We start from the raw sequence: 21,782 nt of genomic DNA, 5'->3' as shown, positions 1-21,782 counted from the left end.
AGTAAACTGTAAAATAAGCAGATGCTTACTGTAAGCTTGAAAAACTATTTATTCAGCTGGTATTTGTCCAATGTCAGTATTAGAACACTGGAATAGAACAAAAGCCTTTAATACAGTTCATTATTCTAGAAAGCTGGGACTAACTAATCCCTTCTCCCACTGGCCCTCAAGTGCATCTCTCAACTAGTGAACTCTCTGTTCCTAAAGCCCCCTAATACACTTTTTATTTCTGATGTCGCTTTCCCACCCTTCGAGGCACAGAAGGTGGCATGTGTCATTGCACTAGCATAAACTTTATTTCTGCTGATGCCTTTTGGTATTGGCAAGTAGTTAAAGATAGTTTACTTAATATAATAAACAGGCTGTATTTAGTGTCCTTCCTGTCATTTCAGTTTGTTGCCGTACAGGGAGTGTACAGTGTTTGTAGTTGACAAAATCAGGCTTCTTTCTTTGCAAGTGATAGACTAGAAAATATTCTGAAATAAATATACTCACTTTCTTATGTGAAAGGTATGTCCATAGAGCTTAGGGCATTTTAAAACAGCAAGGTCTTTCAAGTGAAGTGGAGAGGAATTAAAGTCTATATGTCAATGAACTTATCTTGGGTTTATTGCGGTGCTGCAAAAATCGTGCATTTTCTTCCATATCATTGATTCCTTGCCATTTGCCCTGTTAATCTTGATTTCTTTTAAAGCCACTATAGCATCAACAGAATTGTATGACAAGTCATATGCCAAGAATATCTTGCCAATTTGAAAAGTCATTATAGTAACCAGTTTCTTGCAGGAATTATAAAAAAATTAATCTTACTGAGGCAACAGGGCAGACCAAATAATTGGCAGGCTAACTACTTGTTTTGGCAAAGACAGTGGCAAAAACCTCATCATAATTTCTTCTACAGGTTTTTTCAACTAAGCTGGGCCTTCGGTAGTATTATGCCATGCTAAAATGTCTCTCTGTACAATTTACAAACTCAGTAAAATCAGACATCCAAACAGATGAAGATGAAAAATATGTTTGCTGTAGCCTTTGCCAGTTGCCAAGTTGATGTTTATCAGCAAATACCTATTAGAGGCTAAAAAGAATCAAATTACTTTTAATATGATGGCAACATCTGATGCAAGACATTATTGTCTTCTACAGCTAAATAAGTTGAATACGAATGGACTTGACAGCATGTATTATGAAACGCATTATGGTCTGGAGACTGGGTGTCGCCCTAACAACCAGACGATATTTCCTTAATTAAGTATAATTTTTTCCCTACGTGATCACAAGAAGATTCTGCAAACTGGTGAATTAATGGCCTGGCAAATGCATGTAATGCTCTGCTCTAGGTAACTGTAAGCTTCAAAGCTGTCATAGGAAAGCTGCAAATCCTTGATTTGTACTCCCAACTTCTTTTCCTAATATATTAAATGGTGTATGTTTAAAGACTAGAATATATGTATTTTCTATTTAAAAATAATGTTTACTGTCTATGAGTAATTTTTGTCCTTGATATATTTTCTTTCCCGTACATATTGTTTTGAGTAGTTTATTTGCAAAAAACTGTCTTGCTACTGAAAGACATTTGCTATCAGATTTTTCCACTGTGTGTCTGGCACTTGTGTTTTCTGCACTAAATCATAAGACTTCCTTCACCGCTGCCCTTTCTTCATTTCCAGGTTCCTGAATTTATACACAGGAATAGCTATCAGTCTGTCACATCTGTAATCACAGCAAGTTCCTCCAACCATACCTTTGCAATAAACATCTTTTCAAAGAATGCTTGGTATTTTAAGGCTTTAGAACATCCTAAATTAATTGCAGCCACTACTGCCAGCAGTGCGGGGCTGCATGAAGCTGTGGTGTGGGTGTGACTTTCTGCTTACCCCATCACACATCCCAAGTGGGAGCTCACCTTGTCTGTCACAGAACACCCTGAGGCAATTGTTAATCTCTAAGCCAAAGGAGAAAACTGCTCATAGAGGGAACTGAGAGCTGTTTTTCAGTTGACAAATTTGGTTTGAGCATTTATGGTTTGGTACAGTAAAAATATGGTTTTGTGGTGTGGATCCTTCTGAGCATAAAGCTTATGATTTCTTACCATAACCAAAAAGTGCAGGTGGATGTCCGAACCCCAAGACCTCGTCTGGCTGCATGCTGCTCTACAGGAGCAGCCCTGGTATCCCAGGCCACTGGTTTTGAACATACAGCAAGAACATCATTTCCCTTGGGCGTGGTGCTACTTCAGACTCTTGCACTGAATCTACTATGCAGGGACTGCCAAATAGACTGAATGAGTGTATGCCCCACAGATTTGCTTTCAGAGTCTTTCAGCAAAAGGGTAGATTCTTTTCATAAAAAAGAGAGGAGCAGCATGAAAGAGAAGAATGTCATGTAAGGAAGCAAGAAGAGCTTTTTGAATAAAATATTAACTCTACTGTGCTGAAAGAAATTTGAAGGAAATTTTGTAGTGAAAGTTTATGACTATCTTGATTGTAACGACCTGTGCCAGCAAGAAGGTTAGCACTGTGGTAGTTCATTAGAATGAATTAATCAATGGGTTAATCTATGTAAACCAGCACAAATTAATATAGCCAAGAAAGAGGCAAAAGTGTTTGCAAGTGTTGCAGGTTTGATGCTTGCACACTGATCAGCTTGTTTTATAAGCATTTATTTGGAATCGTGACAGATATTCTGTGGAGGCTAGTTTCTGTAATTTGCCAGATTTCTCTAGGGACTCTTGTCAGTGCAAGAAACATAATTCACTATGTGACATAAACCAAGCGTGTATGTGTTTCGTATGCTGAGAGTATTACAAAAAGGACTGACCAAGCTGAGCTTACCTCCTCTTTACCATTGCATGCAAGTAGAGTGTTTGCAGAGACTGTAGGATTGCAGCTTCTCAGATAGGATGTGCATAGACAAAATATTGCTGGAAGGTGAGAAAAAATTGAATTGATACTTCCCTGCGTTTTTTATTTTTGTTTATTTTTTATTTGCAACTGAAAATTTGAAATCGTTTTCTTCTAATCAGATTCTTGACAGTGTAGTCACATAGCTCTACATAAATGTGAGACAGACACTTAAGAATCAGGTGTGCTGTGGTTCTTGGAACTAGTTTATTTTAAATTCCTGTTTATAGGTGGATTTTGTCAGTAATCTTGATGGAAAAAAACGTCAGTTTTCCTTTTTTTAAACAAATACATTCATCCATGTTTTCCACACTTTGTAGCAGATGTAATGTGATTGATTGTGCAGACTGATAATGTATGCACACAAACCTACATATGCACAAAGCAGAGCTGTTATTTCATATGAAGAAATAGCTGGAAATGCCTCCTTATTTAACTATCCACAAGAGAAAGAGCAGACCACTCTGTTTCTGATGGACTTTCCCTAACCAACAAAAGAAGTAGCATTTTACACCACAGAACTGAAGAGAATCAACAGTTCACTAAGGCATGAGGTTACCAACATGGGACCTTGGGGAGTGGGAGAGCAAAAAAACAAGGACTATGAATGGAAAAGAAGCTTTCTCCAAAGCTCCTCTGGCATGTCTTTTGTTTCATTTTTGTTCGAAGTCTTGTTCTTGCTTTAGTTCATATGCTGTTTGTTGTTAATGTCTTTGTTTTTCATGTGGAGAAGAAAAATGCTTTTAAATGCTGTGTATGTGTTTTAAATGGGTGTCACTACCAAACTCACTGTCAATAGCTAGTCTTACTTAATCAGCTATAAAATGTCATGAGTAAGGGTTCTTAATTAAGACTAGAGAAATCCAAGACAATTACCATAATAGGTTGAAGATCTCAGCAACTGAAGGTTTTAGAAGTCAGAGAAAATTGGGGACATAAGTGTTCTGTCTGTAAGATTGTTCTATATAGGATATGGAAAAATAGAAATGACAGGCATTTTGCAATCTACAGTAGCATTCATCATAGAAAGAACATATGCATTTGTTTGTCAGAGGCAATGAAGTAAAAAATGACACTTAATTGGAACTGACATAAAATGGCCTCATTAGTAGTACAAATAATATATGTGTGTAGCTTGGTTGTCAATAGGAACAAAACATATTTCCTCTGACAGATATATTACTCTCTTTGAAGATTCATGTCAAGTTTTCAGCCAGGTTCACTCATTTAGAGAATGCTCCTTTTTTTTTTTTAAGGTGACATGTTGAAGTGTAAATGATGTGTGTTTTTAGGGTGCTGTGATAACACCAACAATGGACCACACTATGTCAATGCAGCCAGCAAGCATGATGGGCCCTCTGACCCAACAGATGAACCACCTTTCCTTGGGCACAACAGGAACGGTAAGATCATAGATTATACTGTTTACTTTTGATATAGCAAAACATTTATTGCTTACTGAATTTCTCCAAGTAGTTTATTACTCTTGGATTTTCAGTGCTTTACCTTTTTGCAGTTTAATATTGCCATGGTTTAATTTGTTTTCTCCATGTCCATGCCAACATATCAAAGTGTCTTTCATGATGACCCAAACATGTTGTACTACACAAACAATATCTTCATATCGCTATGGCATGCGAACACGTTTCTACAGATATATTTCTAAAACTATCATACAATCAGCATGAGGTATTATAGAACAGAAATGACAAAGTAGTATGAGTAGTAAAACAGTAGGTCAAGAAAACCTGCTCTGTACTTAGCAGGAATTATCTGTACTAATTCTCATGTAAATATGGAAGTATATCTCTATCAATTTGGTTTTTAGTCAGAAATTGTTTCCTTGTCAACCCAGAAAGTTTAAACCACTGAGAGTTCCGGCTTCATGGTAAGATCCAGTATTCGGTTCTAACCCATAGCAGCCAGCCATACCTAGTTTGCCCCAGGCTCAGAAATGTGATTTTGGGTGAAGGTCAGCTGTGTTTCCAGTATATTATATTTCAACATGCGTATTTCAAGAGTTATTTTCTCTTTAAGCTGTTTAAGTCAGACTCAATTAATTCTCCCAGAGTCAGAGAAAGACAAAAAATACTCAATAAAAATTTCTAAAACTCTCTGAAATGTTCCTGAAATACAACAGCCTACACACAATATATGGTGGTTTGATATGTGAATGTGTGCATGCTGCATGTACATGTATATTTTTACAAAAATGCAGGCATTAACATTACGCTTATATGTCTTTAGCACACATCTGCTTTACGTAATAGTTACATGAAAGATCTATTATACATTTACAAATATTTTTTCTATTTCACCACTGTACTACTTGATACTACTCTATAGGAACACAGTTTTCTGACTTTGGTCTTTGAGGGTTTTTTTTTAATTGAAGATACTGAATAAAGTTGCATCCTTACAAAGTTATATAACTCACTGTATTGGGTGTTCTCTTCCTCCTCTCTTCTCTTCCTCTGCTTTTTTCTTACCTGTTAGATTTAATTTGAACTCCAGTGTATTTTCCTCCTTTTAAAAAAAAAAAACTTTGTTGAGATCTGAGACTTCTGTATTTCTGAGGAAATTTGAATATGATGGTCCATTGTTTATTCCTGTTATTTAAAATGTTTAATTCAACAATCAAAAGAAGTAGGAATTACATCTCAAAGTTAATATCAGCATTTTTCCCCTCTGAAGAAATAAAATTGAAGGAAATATTTTTCCTTCTCTCTGTCGTTTTAATTTCCATGGCTCTTACAGACATTGTCTTCTGCACTCGTTCTCTCGCAATCTTAATGCAAACTAGAAAATTCCCAGGTAATGTTCTCTTCCAACTTGCGACCACTGTTACAATGCTCATAGTAACAAACCCATAGTAACAAATCCATGGGGGAGGAAGGGGAAGGACTCTGAAAGACAGTGGGTGATCTAGGGGCTGATAATAAGATCCTGAATTTATTTTACTGCAATTGAAAGTGAGGAAAATCTTTCCTTCCTTTTCCTAGCTCTTTACAAAGTCTTATCTTTCAAGGTCACAGCATTCCCTGACAACTTCTTGAAATACATTCAGAGGCATACCGTATAGGTTTATGTTTACTATCTTTAACACTCTCAACTCATTTACAGAAAACTTAAACAGCAAGAACGAGTAAATGATTGACGGGTGTTACAATCTCCATAGGCTTTTCTTAAATCTCAAATGACAGCCTATTTTATCGCATACAGGATTTCTCTTTGGTAAAAACACAATCGGCACAATATTCGCTTAAAGTCCTCATGCAAGCAGGATAATCATGGAGGTCATCGGGAATTCCTCCTGTCAGGAATTGAGGGAGAACTTTAGGATTTGGGCTGCCAGTAGCAGTTTTGTTGGATGTATCCATCCTCACTTGAAATTGAATCTTCGTAACGTGTTCTGTTACAGAAAAAAATGTGGGGAAAATGGACAACCTGTTTAGAGATATGATTGGTTTAGAGATATTTTTACTTCATTTATTCTGAAGTCTGAATTTCAGTCCAGAGAGAGGAGCATTGAGAGCATAAAGCCATGACGAATTGAGCCAAGTCCAAAACATGCTACTGTGAGTACCTCAGCATGACTGAGTTTTATGGGACATGTAAGACATAAACTATACATTTCTGTTATGAACATATTTTTTAATTTTATCCTTAAAACTGTGCAACAGGGTGCCATGAAGAGCTACCAGCTATCTTTCAAGAAACCAGCCAGATTTTTTTAAGTAAATAAGCCAAAAAGTCACAAACAATTCTGCTTAGTGTCAGCTGTAACTCTGTCCCAATTTAATGTAAAAGCTTGCAATATGCAAAGCAGTTTTTATTAAAAGGCTTTCATACATTCACTTCCTTAGACAGACCATTTTGCTAATTAACATGACATATTTTTCAGCCAAAACAGACCTCTGTGGTCGCTTAAGTGAGAGTTGACTCCAAACTCACTTCCAAACTTGCCCGATTCAGGATGTGTGCTGGGTTTCTAAAATATTACTTCAACAGAAAATCTATTCTCTAGCGAGCAAGCTAGAGAAATAACATAAAGGCCTTTGCATGCCTCATATCTTGTGGGAATTACTCTGCCTTTTGATGTGCTCTAAAAGATTAAAATACTCTGTCCAGGCTGGACCCGTTCCAGACAGGAGACCCTTCACAGAGGAGCACTCTTTAGCCCTTCGATGAGGTGAATTACCTGAGTAAGAGCAGCCTCTGCCAATTCCTACCTCAACACCAAAAACTGGATTTGAGTTTTGATCTCTCAGCCCTGAAGCACACGTTAAATCCCCATGGGAATTCGAGGAGCAGCTGCCTCACTCCCTGCCTGCAATTGATTATTTAGTCACCAGGCCAGGGGGGCATTTCTGGCTAAATGCTGGCAGGGCTGCTCACTTCCAGCTGGGAGCATCCAATTCAGCAGCCAAAACAGAGCAGTTTTCCTACAGCCCAGCTCACAGCCAGCTGCCTCCCCCTTATGCTATGGGAATCCTTCAGTTACTAGCCCCAAAAAGGACTAAGAATTTTGTTTAGGAAGCTATTTGCCACGAATAGGAACAAGAAGTTTTCTTTCTCTCCAAAGCCCCCGAAGAATGCATATTTAATTTTATTATCTTTTTTAACATTTTTATTTCTTATCTATTATTGAATTGTCTGCATAAAATCAGACATCTCTGCTATTCTAAGCACTCCTCTAGTCAGGAGGATGCACTAAGGCTATCAAGGTGCCAGGCCAAGAGAAAACGCTGCAAATCCATCTTTACTTTGATCTCACTGCCCTCCTCACGAAAACAGACCAGCTGCAGCAAATATTCCAGCCCAAAGCATGGTATAGGCACCGGGGGAAAAGAGGAGGTGGTAATGGTCGCAGTTTGTGGCAACTCAACCCCGTGTTCATGTGCTGTGAGAATTTCATACAGCATTTGCATCTCCCAGTTACTGTGCTTTGTGCTTCATTCACCAAGAATGTAATTCCTTTCTGCCTTTATAAAAATCAAATTGATTTCTGACAGTGAAAATACAGTTTACGTTACTGATGAATCGAGAGGCAAGTGCGTTGCTCTTATCACCTCCACAAATCTGCCTGAAATCTGGGGTTAAGCAGAGAATCTGCCAGAGGGGTGATTTCTGCCATATTTCTGTGTATTTTTCATACATACTTCTTCACTCAAAAAGAGCAGAAAGCATTTACATGAGTGCGCTGGCTGTGGGCAAATATGTAAAGAAAACCAAAGCTTAAATTATGTCAAGATTACAGCAAAAAGGTGATAACTCTGAATATTCTGATTAAGGCTGACAACACAGCCTCAGCCCCACAATTGTATTTAAAATGAAATTTTTAATGCCAGGAGGGCATAATGTGAAGACGGAGAACCGTTTTTAACCTTGAAATTTTTCTTTTCTTTACTAGTTTATTATTATTTATTACAGTAAGTCTTGTTTTTCATATGTAATATTCATCTACAATTAGGTCTGCTATTAAAAAAGGTACCATAGAGGGAGAACAGAGTGAGTGAGTCTGTAAGGGTAGCATTGAAAGAGCAGCATTAGTATGTGTTTAAAAATGTTATGGAGGCTGGAAATGTTCCATCATCAGCCTGTCATTCAAAATGTTTTCCTATACAGCCATTGATCTGACATCTGTTTTTGTGGTTAATAAAGTTGTGATTGATGCCTGAGAGGATATAATACAAAAACCTTTACAAATATAAAAACTGAGCAGTCTGATCATTGCTTTCAGTCCCTGTTGCTCGGCTCCCTTTTATTGTGGCACTTCCACGTTTGGCCATCAGCAGCAATAATCCGCCTCTGCAGTGAGAAGATTTGCCCTATTCTTTCTCCTCTGCTGCTCATTCTTGAAGGAAGTTTTCTGTTCTGTACTTTCTTGGTCCAGGTTTCTCTCCCCTCCCTGCTTTTAGCATCCATTTCAGATGCCGCTTGGGTTCCAGTTTCATCCAACAGATTGAGACAGCCTTTATTAGTCCTTGTTGGCAGAGGGCTAATTCCAGTTTTTTTTTCTCTCTCTTTCGGAACTGTGTTAGCGTAGGCTTGTTTCATCTTAAACCTTTGAGGCCCACACCAATGGGAAAGTCCGTAGAAGCCAGATTTCTTACTAAAACTGCAAGCTCACTTCTGCTGCTTAATTGCTCTTCACGCTTGCAGACAGTTTCGCTCAAGCTTTCAGTTTCTGACTTAGAAACATAACAGTCAACTTACAAAGTAATCTCTCCATTGCACTTTTTAAACCAAAAAAAAAAAAAAATTACTTCATTGTTCCGAATACCCTATATTAAAAATGCAGTCAGTTAGAAGAACTGCATTGACATAATGTGGGATTCTGTTGAAACTGCAAACCCCCCCTAACTCAGCTTTCCTGTTTTATAGTATCACCAAAAATCTCTCAGTGGAATAACAGGCTTGTTATGCGGGTACATCAGTCTTATCTTTCACTTTGTTAGTTCTTTTTGTTGCCAGCAGAGCTTGATGATATCTCCAGAATTCTTCAATGGAACAAGCAACTTGTTATAAGTTTTTTATCTTTTATTTCCTTTGGATACTCCATGGTCACCGGTGGTTTAAAATGTCACCTAAAGGCCTCAGCAGAATAACTGCTTTGTTAGATAGGGTTGTTTTTTTTCCTGTTTAATCTGCAATTCTATTTGCACATACTACAGCTACATGGAGCTGAAACATCATCGCATTCCCCTGATGTTCAGATCCTTGTTGCAAAAAAGCACACTCTGTTAATTCTAATTGTGTGTTTGCAAGGTCCCCAGAGAGTTACAGGAGCAAAGTTTCTTTGCAGTCCTGTGCCTTTCACATTATCAGGTGTTAATCTTAAGCTCTTTTATTTATTTATTGACTGACTGTTTCAGTTACTGTTTGTGTGGAAAATATAGGACTGAACCCATTGTAAATGAAATTAGCACAGTTCAGGCTGAAATTAAGATCATCCTTGTCCACTTACTCAGCCAAGGTCCAGGGAAAATGGGAGTGATTAACTGCATTGAGCTGCCTGGGGCAGGAGATCCATTTAAGGAGAAATTATTCTGGTTGGAAAGGAGAAGAATAGCATAAGGTCCGTTGAGATTTATAAAAAACAAATAATTCTTCCTGCACCCTCCTTCCCAAACAGCCTCTTGAAAGGCAGCTACAATTTGCCTCATACATAATTTGAGACAAAAAGGGGCACTCAGTGCAACCGAAAAACACTAAATTCCAAGCAGTCAAGGAACAAATAACTTTTTGATGAAGCACTTATCAATTTGTAGAATTCACTGCCACTAAATATTATTGAGACAAATAGGTTAGCAATCTTAAAAAATAGATTCAACATTTCTATAAGGAAACCTTTGCAGGTGCAACAGCAGGGTGGAAAAATTCTTAATTTGAAAGTATATAGGCTGAACACCTGGTAGGGTGAACAGGGAAAGATGTGATCTCTTTTGGACCGTCTTCAAGTCCCACTGACTCTCGTGAGAATTGGGCTGGTCAGCCCTCATGTAGAGGAGGCTCTTTCTAATCAGCTGTCTCAGCATGGGTTCCACAGCCTATGTCTGACCATGGCTGTGGTTAGCTGGTATTTTTGAATGAAGAGAGTTTATAAAATCCTGATTCTGTAGTGTTTCCCCTTCTTTTCTGAACTTAGCTTTACTTTCCTACAATTTGGTGGTGGTGGCTTACTGTTTGCCTTTATGTGCAAGTGTGCCTGCCTTCAAAGGCAGAGAGGGGGAATGTAAAAGGAGAATAAACACAGATGGAGAGAATTTCATTTTCTGTTCAAACAGCCCTTCATACGGGCCCAGAGTGTCAATAGCTTTTATTCTGTGTTAAATTTTACCTTCACAGGAGACTTCCACAAACAACAGGTGCTTTTATTGAGGACTCCTTGCCTCTCTTTGAGGTATCAGCTACTGACTCAAAGTGACATTAGCCCAGATTCCCTTTCAGAGAGTGGCTCAAGCTCCCTGATTGTGGTGATAAAAAGTTAAATCAACACAAAGCAACAGTGATGGATCAACCAAAAGAGCCATAACTAATACGTCATTCAGATAATTAACTTGCAGCTGACTTCACGTATCTGTGAACTAGAATATTTACGGGCTTGTTTCTCCAGTATTTTCTTACATATGGCTGCTCTAGTTCTATTTTATGATTTCTTGGAAGGACAATAGGAATGTAGTTCAAAGCCATGTCTTCCAAAGCATGTTATTTAGTGATAGCCATGCACTGCAGATAAAATGAACTTGTTTATTTTACAGTAGTGAATAAGAAGCTGAATGCCATAAAAGCTTTAGTATCTGGAACATAGCAAGTGGTCTGCAGCGTACCCCCACTCAAAGGCTCACCTTTAGTCATACTCACAGAATTTTTTTTTATATGTCTGCTCGACATGAACCAAGAATGTGAACTCATTTTCCTAGCTACTAGTAGATCATTCTACACAAATAACAGGGCAGGTTTTGGGAGAGAAGGTTGGTTTAGTTTGATTTGGTTTGGTTTTAGTGATTTGTATAAGATGTAGATGAAAGAGGCTCTTTATTTAACAGACAGGGAACTAGAAAAGAGGAACAAATGATAGGTTAATAAGAGCTGAAAATAATTCTAGGTTTGAAACATCCTGCCACACCTATAACTGACAAAATCAATAAAAGGTGGAAAACAAAAGTACTCTAAATGTCAGATCTGTCATCTGTATTTTCTTGATGTGTTTCTCTTTTGTAAATGTGTTTTCAATTTTGTAATCAAGAACACAACTCTTTGCCTTATTAGAACAAAACTTGTTTCTGTTGTCCTGCCTGTGTTTAAAGTAGACTCGGGTGATTCTGACAGAAATGATGAATATGGCTTTCCAGAGAAGTAATGAATTCGAATTATCAGTGGTGCAGACAAACTCTGTGGCACCTCTGTAATCCCAGACAAGTCTGAAGATCTTAGAGAGGTGGGTTTGCCCAACTGTGATCATGTGAAAGGCAAGAAGTGTCTCCCAGAGGTGGTGCTTCCACAGCTCTTCCCTACCGAGAGCTGGGAAACAGTCCTGTGGTCATGTCTCCACATGCTACAAGTGCATGACAACTGAGCTGTGAGCACAGCAGTAAGTCCTGAAATCCTCAAAGGGGCTGTATCCTCAAAAGAAGAGAAACAAGATAATAAATTATATGGAAGAACGACTAGTTTTTGCTAAGCACTGCTACAGTCCTTCACACAGTATCAGTTCTGTCTAAGGTGAGGTACTTGAATTGTAGCAACTTCAGTCACAGACATCAATAACATAACCTGTGTTTTGGGCAAAGGCCTGGACCTGCAGAAGCTCACAAAAATAATGTTCCATTGAATTTCACTGGCTTTTCCCACAGCATATCCCCCTGAACTTCGGTGCACAGTACATTTCACAGTCAATCCACATGGCTTATCAGATGGTTGGCAAGCTGGTAGCCAAAAACTTGCTCTAAGACAAATTGCCAGTGCTTTTGAGGTCTCTTTCTTATTTTCATCCAGAAAGAGCAGCCTGTTCAGGGTTCACTCATTTGTAAAGTAAGGTTAAATGAAGGAGCTAAAGGGTAGTCTTCATACACTGTATAAGACACTGGGATCTTGTATATACAGAGATTTCGGCCTGAAGTTCTCAAAAAAGGGTAAGCTTTGTTCAAATTATTTACAGTTCCGTAGGGAGCTGCTGATGGCAATAACCTCTGTGCCCTCAGATGGTGTTTTATTATTTGTGAGTTATAGGCGATTCTGTGTCAGTACTACAGTGCTGTAGAATCCTCTTGCTCCTAAAAGGCTCAATTTGGGAGGAGAGTTCTGCTATAACTAATATTTACTATGAAATAGCTCAGTCAGCACATTTCATTAAACTGTACCAAGGGGGTTGAGAGCAGCTGCATCGAGTGAATTAGGGAGTTTGCTGAATTGAGTTGTTTTTCTAGCAAGGTAAATGAACTGTTGAACATGGCAGATTTCTACTGCGTGGCAGATGAGAGCTGCACCACGTCGGGATGGGTCCAGGGAGCAATTGTATCTCAAAGAGGCACATCCTTTTCCAGTCCTGTGGAGACTGCTCTATCCTTTGGGATTCGTTATGGCTTTCAAATGTGATAGGCCCACCTGTAGGCTTCTAATTTTTCCTTTTAATTTTAGCAGATGTAATATAGCAACAGCCAGTTTCTTAAAAGTTTGGTATCTAAATGTCCAAATTATTGTACATTCGCCAGCCTCAATTCCCTGTTTTCCTGTGCTGAGTGTGTTTCTCTTGCGGGGTTTTTCCTCAAATCAGTATAATATTTCTATCACACAAACTGATTCAACTGATGGAAAAACTTCATCCTGTTTGTGTTCTCTGGCCTGCCAATCACTGTTGTACGCAGGGTTTGCAGCATAGACCAAAGATGTTATAATTTCCAAACTGACTTTTTTTTTCCAACCACTAAGGCACCTGACTATTCCCTTCCTCCCGTACTGTTTACCCTGATTCTGCTCTGCTGCCAACCCTTCCCACCTAAAACACCTGCACTGGACTAAACAGTGGGTTCTATTTGTTCTTTTTTCAATGACCAGTTTTGACAGTGCTAATCGGAGTGGCAAAAATATTATAATGAGGTAAAGGGAGTATTTGGCTATGATGGTATTCCCACAGATTATTTTGCCTAGTCTATCCACAGAATCCAAATTGGTGCTCAAAATTTTAGTAGCCAAAGGTAATTTTCTAGCAAAAACTATTTTGCTGCCTTTCATTTAATGTGCAGATGCTCCTAACTAGCTATTAGTAGGGCTGATTTTCTGTGAAGATAATGAACTTCTCTCAGAAACTTTTCTGTTAATAAATGGCTGCTTCATCAAGGTGGCCATAATTTGATTCATTATATTTTATTTTAATTGAGGCTTTCTACTTTGATGTAAGAAAAAGGATGCCTTTTTTCATTTACACTTTCCAGAAGATTAATCATATTACACAAAGTTTATTAGTAAGTAGAAAATAATACAAGTAGCAACAACTTCAAATTCCCTTGATGTGTTACAGGATGTAGAGAAATAGTAGAAACAAATTCCATTTGGTGTATGGACACTGGTTTAATAAGGAGCTTTCCTTATTTATATAGTTTGTGCCTGAACTATTGAGAGCAGAAGACCACTGACCTTCCTGAAATTTCTATCCTTTATTTAAAACTGAATATAACAGAGTTGGAAATCAGAAAATGATTGATGGAAAAATTTAAAGTAATTAACCTGCAACAGAAGGCAAAGAAAAGAACGATACATTTCAAGGCTTATAAATCCACTTTTCCTTTTCATTAATTTTCATACAAATACCATGAGCAGCATTATATTTTCTTGTGTTTCAAAAGGGAAAAATATGGCTTAAGCATCACGGCATCTTCCTGAGTTTATTTTTAATATTAGGATTTTTACTTTATTGCATACACTATTGGATATGTGTTCCAAGGAATGGTAATATATGATTGCAATTACAAGTTTGGCACAAAAGTGTAAAGGATTAGTGTCTCTGGCCTGTAATTATTCCATAGAGATCTTTGCAGAGTTAGGCCCATTGCAACACTTGCTGTTAGTTTGAAGCACTTTGTTTTAGGCAGTTCAGTTTATATAGCTGTGGAGTTTCTGTGGAAATATTTTAACTCCATCTACACATACCATGCAGATTTCTGCTGAACGTTTCTATTTTTTTTTTTCCCCCCAAAGTACAAGTGATACAGGAGGGAACCTACATCATTTGCTATTCCTCCTGAGCACAACAGGACTCCAGTCTTTTGAGAGGCATCCTGAAGTAGAAAACAACTGACAAATAGCAAGAGCAGCACCTATATTGCATCTTATATTCTCGAAGTGTTTTAAAAACATTAATTGACTCTTACAGCGCCACTTAAATAAATAATCAAATTAATGCAAGACCTTCCATTTCCTTTGAGGAAAATGAACTCCATACAGTGTAGTCTTTCTTATAGCCTGGACAGCAGAGCCTATTCCAAACCCAGGGATGGCTCAGCTGTGCCACTAATGCAAGCAGGACATTTGAGGCAAAGCCCGGACTCTTGGTGTGATGTACTGCTGTAAGCTCTTCCAGTCATGGCAACTGAACTAATTGGCCCCTTCTTCCCAGTAAGAAAAGAGTAGATTTTACCAGTTCTGGTTAGATTTGTCTTTACTCCTTACCTCGTCAGTGTGCCTAGCATTGAAATTTATTTTCTTCTTACTGAATAATCTGTAATAATCTGTCCTCTATAGTAATAATGAAAAAGATTGTAAACTAGAAGTTTGCAGTTAACTCAATGTTTGACATTCCCATGCCTAAATACATCGTGAATGCCAAATACATTTCAGCATTTATATTTCATTGAGTTCACTAGCAGTATGGACAGCTGTGTCTTGGTGGTTGTATTTAATGATTTTAATCTCACTCTGTTTTCATCTTCATGCTCTGTGTAGTCTTTCTCATGATCCTTCACAACAAGCAACAAGTTCCAGTCCTGAGGCTAGGATGACAGTTAAGCAGATGCTGTTTCAGTTCACAATTACAATTCCGTCAAGGTTATTAGGGAATATTATAGCTGGACAGGCTGGCAGACCACCCCCCTGCACCCCCGCTATCCTAAGATTGAATTCATTATGACTGACATCAGCCACTAAGTGAGAAGAATTTGCAAATGCCCTTGTTCAGCTTCAGGAATAGTCAGTTTTACACTTTCTAAATGTTAACTCTGCTAATTTGTATTTTAGGAGTAAGGCTTGGGAGTTCAGCATAACACTCTTATGTCAGCAGCGGTCCTTCTTTGTAAGGTGAATCATGCGAAGTCCTATGGTTTTAAAGATGTTGGTATAAATTTATTTGATGGAAAAATGGCCACTTTGTCATCTCTGTCTTATTCTTGGAAAAGAAAATCTGTCGTGCAGTTAGGACTTTCTCCATTGCAAGTATTTGCACAGCACTTAATCTTTTTTTTTTTTGAGTGCAAAAGGAAAGCAGAAAGGGAACATTTTGCAGATCCACAAGCACCAATGCAAAATGAAGATGTCTGAGCTTTCCAGTCAGTCCATGTGTCAAAGCCAGAATGCATCAAAGAACCAGAAAGGACAACCTGGCCTAGAAACAGATACTATGCAAGATCCTCCTGAGAAGAACAATTCTCTGACTGGGCTGCAGCGTTTAGAAGAGGCCAGACTGCTTTTCCCTGTCCTGCTTACTTGCTTGTACAGGCTGAAGTGCACTTGTGCAGCATTTGTCCCTTTTCACATGAGTGGAGCAGAGGGATCAGACAAGTTCACTGAAAACTCCTGTTAGGGCCTGTGTAGAATTTTTTTAAATATATGCCTTTAAGGAAAGCTAAAGATGATTGAATTTGTTTGATAGCTGCAGATGGGCTTTCTCAGCTGTGATTCTTATATTTTTCCAACACCGAATGTGGCATCCATGCCTTGTCACCAATGACATTTAAGAGAATATGTTCTCTCAGCATTGCCTTCTGATGAAAGGAAGGGTCGAATATGTTTTCCAAATTCACAGTCCCAGTGTTTCTTGTGACTATTCTTTTAAAGCAGATGAGGGGAAGTGTTACAGACTTTTCTTCTGTTCCCGGGTAGATCTGTCTGAAGCATTCCCAAGTATCTGTAAAGAAGCAATGGTGTCCCGTAGAGGAAAGCCAGATGCCCTAATACAGATTTGGGAGAGTTCACAAGACTGTCTCTTGCCCTGGCCTTATCACTTGTTATAGTTTTGCTATCACTGGCAGTAATATTTCATTAGTCTGTCACATGGAATTCCACTTGAGAGGATGTAGTATGTTAGAATTTTTGTCAGTTTTAATGCTCAGCAGTGATTTGTAATATTCTGTGAAATTAATATATTATTAAAAATATGCCTACAGCTCTGACTATGCATTATGACACATTTGGAAGACATTGTCCTCTCTTAGAACACCCATCTCCAAGCCCTATTCATTTCATTTGCCATTTGGAGTTTGTACCTTGTAGCATTTTCAAGCTGTAACTATGCAGCCATTTAAAAAGGAATGAAAAAAGGTCTCTAAACTTTGTATTTCAACCAGGTATAATTCTATGCAATCAGGATTAAACACGTAGAAATTGCATGTTGAAACATCTTAGTCAATGTTCCAGAGTATCCGTCTGGAAATTCAGCAGTGCATCTCTTAGTATGTTTTTTGTTTGATTACCTTTACAATGAATAGCTCACTGGTCTACAACATTTCCTTTCTTTCAGTTGAAACAGTTTTTAAATGTGCACCACTGCAAAACTTTCCTTAAAGCCAGTCATGACTGGGACTTTTCTCTTTTTCATTTTCCCTTTTCCCATCCTTGCCTTTCCTTATCTTGAATTTGCCTTTGGGCCAAGACTTACCCATGTTTTGAGCTGGATGCAAAGTTTCACAACGCCTCACTCCCTAGGTTTGCTCCCACCCCAAAGAAGCACAGCTCAACCTGGTGGTACAGCTTGTGAGGGACACAGTAATACATTGCCTGGATGAGAGCTGACAGTGCTCCAAGAAATATGACAATACCTCTGCCCTTGATCAGGCTTCCCATTTGATAGTTTTCATTTTGGTAATTGCATCCTTCCCAGATAGTAGCCGTAGTCATTGATCATACTAATATTATTATAACTGATTCCTGTAAGTTACCTTTTAAAGACACTTTCTATGGTTTCTTCCCCCCTTATATCTTCTTCCTCTGCAATCACAGGATAAGACTTTTTCTGTCTACCTTTCATGTGATTGATTAGAAATGCCACATACTTTCTTTACATATGGCCTGGTAATATACACATCACATTTCTTCCCTCGGGATCTTAATCAGAACAAGTAATGGCCTTTAGGTTTTCTCATTAGCAAAATGGAAGAGCACTATACCCAATCCATTAGAAATACAGCGTTGTAATATGAGTTTATAGAAAAATGGCTGCATGCTAGTGGACATGGAGTGAGTTTACCTTAAAGGATTTTCAGGAAAAAAAAAAAGAAAGAAAGAAAAATAAGTCACCCTTTCTGTCTGGCAAGCAAATGTTTTGAGCCATAACTTATCACACCTGTCGGTCAAGCATTTTGCTGTTGCTTCTTAAGTGCTGTTTGGACAGCTCTATCATATAAAGGGCATTCATAAGGAGGAAATATGGGTGTTTGTACATGTATTAATGTCTTCCCCAGTGCTGATTCCCTTCATGGATTATCTTCCTCATATTCCATCGCCTATCAGAATTAGGGGAGGAAGTTGGGAAGATTTTGTTAGGTTTTGCGTTGCTTTTAATTTTTCACATAATGTGCTAACCTGAAAAAATGCAACAGGAACAACCATTATGGCATACTCATCTATCAAGTGTTTACCTGAGACAGCTGCTGTGCTTTTTTTAGCCCTGTCTAAAACTATTTACAGTCAGTACGTTGAGAGCAAGGGCAAGACTGATTAAGAGGGGCTTTTTCCCCACTGAAGTGAATTGCTTTTCACTTGGCCTGGACTTTATTAGCCCTAAAAATATTAAAATTCATACACCAGTATTTGTGCTTATACTGTCTAGAACTGAATGAGGGTGGTAAAGCACAAATCTATACCGATCAGTAATTGTATATAATTTGAATGTATATGAGCTGCCTCTGTCTCGTTTGGAAAGCTAGCACTGAAGGAACACAAAGAACAACCCTGGAATGCTGCTAATGTGATTCCTGGGAAACTAAGTGCTAAGCACACCCATAAAGCTATATTAAATAATGTCTTATGGCGAATGGGTGCCTGCACTTTTTATTTTTTTAAATACACCTTGGGTTTCCTAGGTCTTAAGTTGCTCACCTGTACAAAGTGAGATCCAGAGCTGAAGCATCAAGCTAGTGTTCTTGGCAGCTTCACTTATGGTTCATCAGCTGTGATGATCGCACTTTCCCAACAAAATAGAGCATCCCAGTACAAGGTAAAGAAAATAGTACAATAAAATAGTGTGAAAGACCTGCAGTAGTGAAAAATGGGAGAAGTTCTAAAGTGACCTCTTTAGGACAGGTTAGGGGTGGAATTAGTGATTAGATGACAAAACAGGAAGGCTTAAGGCAAGGAGGGATGACTTTTTAGAAGTATTGGGCATTTTTTTCCTTCTTTCATTTTCTATTTTGTTCTTTTGCTGTTTTTTTTACTTTTTGATATCTTTCCTCTTCCCCTCCCTCCTCTCCTTGTCATGTAGATGAAACGATGACAAACTGGGAGAGGTTCTGTGTAATTTTTACCACGAAGTAAGTTTAGGTGTTCAACACTATAAGCAACTCTTTACATGGAAGACAAGCTCATGACATGGCGATATAGTTCAGTCCACTTAGCTTGCTAAAAGGCAAGGTTTCTCCTTTGGTTATGCAGCCCTGGAGCTGATGAGGTCTGATGTGTCTCAGAGATCCTCCAACAGCTGATAATTAACATACTTAGAGGCAGACTCTATAATATTCTTACTCAGTCACACTCTATCAGTAGGGCATTGACATTAATTTTACGGGGACCTTTCTCCCATAAGAATTTCAAGAGTTTGTGGAATGTGGGAAAAAGGAAGCCCTCACAAAATCACTTACTATCGCCACCTTCCAGAGCCCTGCTGTGTAAGCAAAGCTAATGATCATGTAAATATATTTAAAGATTTTAACAGACCACTTTGTATGCTAATGAGAAGCAATATTTTGTGCTGCATTATTTTAAAACATAGTAGTTTAAATGTATTGAAGTTGCCACCAGCCATTAAAGATTAGTATTCTCTATTATCCCCACCCTTTCCAAATATGAGCGTGGCTGATCCTTTTGCCCAAATTACACATAGAAGAAGAGCTGGCTGAGCAACATCCATGGTTTCCCACTTGTGGGAAATTCATCTTATGAAATTTGGTTTCATTCTGATTCATCTTTTAAAACCTCAGAACAGAAAGATTCTCCCATGAGCCAGAAATTCCAAACAAAAATTAATTTTTGGAAACAATGGTTCATGGTGTTTCCAATATAAAATATACTCTGCAAGTTCTTGACAGCTGCCAACTGGTTTAAACATCCCTCTCGGTTGCTGTCCTGCTCCATGTCAGCTTTCAGGCAGCAGCTGCAAAGCACTCACAGGATTTCGTGTTCCAGAGCAGCCCCACCATGTCCAATGCTTTGGGCAGGCTTCCAGGTCTCCTAATGAGTCAGCTTACAGGTCTGCTTACTGAGGACCAGATTAGTCCTGGCAGCCAAGTCAGAAAACCCCAGGAATGTTGCTTTGCACAGGCGACTTGGTGGGATTGTCCTGGAATAAAAGCAAGGCACCAGCTTGAAGACTGAACAGGGACTGCCAGTTCCTGGGTGTGCAGGAAGAGGCAAGGACATCCCAGAGCTTCACCCGCAACCCAGATGGAAATGGGACTCTCGGGGCTTGCAAACTCCCAACTCAACCACACCAACTCTGTGCTGAGCAGCCTGGAAGCCCTGAGTGCATGTTTTGCAGATCGTTTGGCCACACACGCATGACAGCAGGCTGATTTTCCTTGCATCCTTAGGCATAAGGGCCCAGCCTTTCCCAGAGGGAATGCGTTTCCCCCTACCTAAGCCTGGACTTGCATGTTCACCATCAATATGGGATAGCCAGCTTTTAAGGCATCGCTAGTACCACTGTTAGATTCCAGTGTAAGCCCCAACAGGAACCACAGGTGATGTCTGCAAGGTATTCTGTGCTCACTGAAATGGCAAGTTCTCCTCCATCTCTAGATGCAGGGTACTTATGGATAGCTGATTTTATGAAGCTTTGAGATGGTTTCTTTTCTTTTTTTCTTTCCTTTTTTTTTTAAGCCACTGATATCCTTCATTACAGTTTACCAAATATTTTGGGTTCTAGGGATCTTTTAGAGACAAAAGACTGAGCAATACCATGCTTCAGCTGCTCTTAAGAACATCCAAGATGTACTTTGGTGGTGTAATGCTATTATTTTACTACCTTACATCTGTCAGACATGACTGCCTTGTCATGCAGGAGGTGATGAAATTCCTCCTGTTTCTAGGATAATTAGAAATACTAATATTCAGGTGACTTTTTGTGTGTTTCTACTGTGCCTTTTTTTTTTTTTTAGCTTGTAATTGTCCTTGCTTTCATCTTGGTGTATGTGGAATGGAAGGTGTATGTGATTGATGAGCAACTGTTATTTAACAAGTCTAAGTGGTTCTGTTGTTTTAACAACAACTTCATCCATACAGTATGGACATTTGCACACAGTAGTCTGCTTCTCTTTAGACTCTTCAAATTCATGGAGATTTAATAGCCTCTAGAAGACATGTTTACCTCTAGAAAACAATTATTTGTTCATATAAATGGATATGTTATTAATAATAGCTTAATGTGCTCATGTGTTGAAAGTTTCACTGACACATTTATTGATTTACTTATGTTGAAAATATTAAAATGTACAGATCAGTCTTCCTTCATCTTACTAGCAGCCATTCATTAGGGACTAATTGAAAGAATTGTATTCAGATGGAAATTCTTAAGAATTTCCAACCGAGGGGGTGCGTAGGGAATTTTTATGTCAGAAGAAGCAGTTATAATTCTGCTGCATCATCCCTTTATTCTTCAGGATACAGGTTCTGAAAGAAGAATATAAATGTGACAGAATCTCAGTGATTACCGACCCTGGCTGACCAAGACTGGTGCAGTGTACTCTTTTGTTATGATATAGTCACTATACCCTGGTTTTATATAGGGTGCTGCAGACAGGACAGTCTGTAATAAATTGTTCACTAACCCATGCTCAAAAACTTGCCCCAGAGATCTCATAATGTACATTCACAGAAGAGGTACATAAAGGGTATTAGAAAAAAAAAAAAAAATACCCCTTTTGTAGAGAAAGGGGTAAGAACTGAAGAATTAGGAAT

At 38.5% G+C, this 21,782-nt stretch overlaps 1 protein-coding gene across 1 annotated transcript in view; it reads left to right on the top strand.

Moving 5' to 3' along the window:
* The window catches only part of RBMS3 (RNA binding motif single stranded interacting protein 3), a 740,391-nt gene that overhangs the window by 708,103 nt on the left and 10,506 nt on the right, over positions 1 to 21,782 (top strand). Inside the window, 1 exon segment of the mRNA XM_068404577.1 lies at positions 4,193 to 4,303. Within this exon segment, the coding sequence (XP_068260678.1) occupies positions 4,193 to 4,303 (111 nt within the window).

This window comes from Nyctibius grandis, chromosome 7 (genome assembly GCF_013368605.1).
Source record: "Nyctibius grandis isolate bNycGra1 chromosome 7, bNycGra1.pri, whole genome shotgun sequence".
NCBI lineage: Eukaryota > Metazoa > Chordata > Aves > Nyctibiiformes > Nyctibiidae > Nyctibius > Nyctibius grandis.
This window is presented reverse-complemented; position numbering and strand designations above follow the sequence as displayed.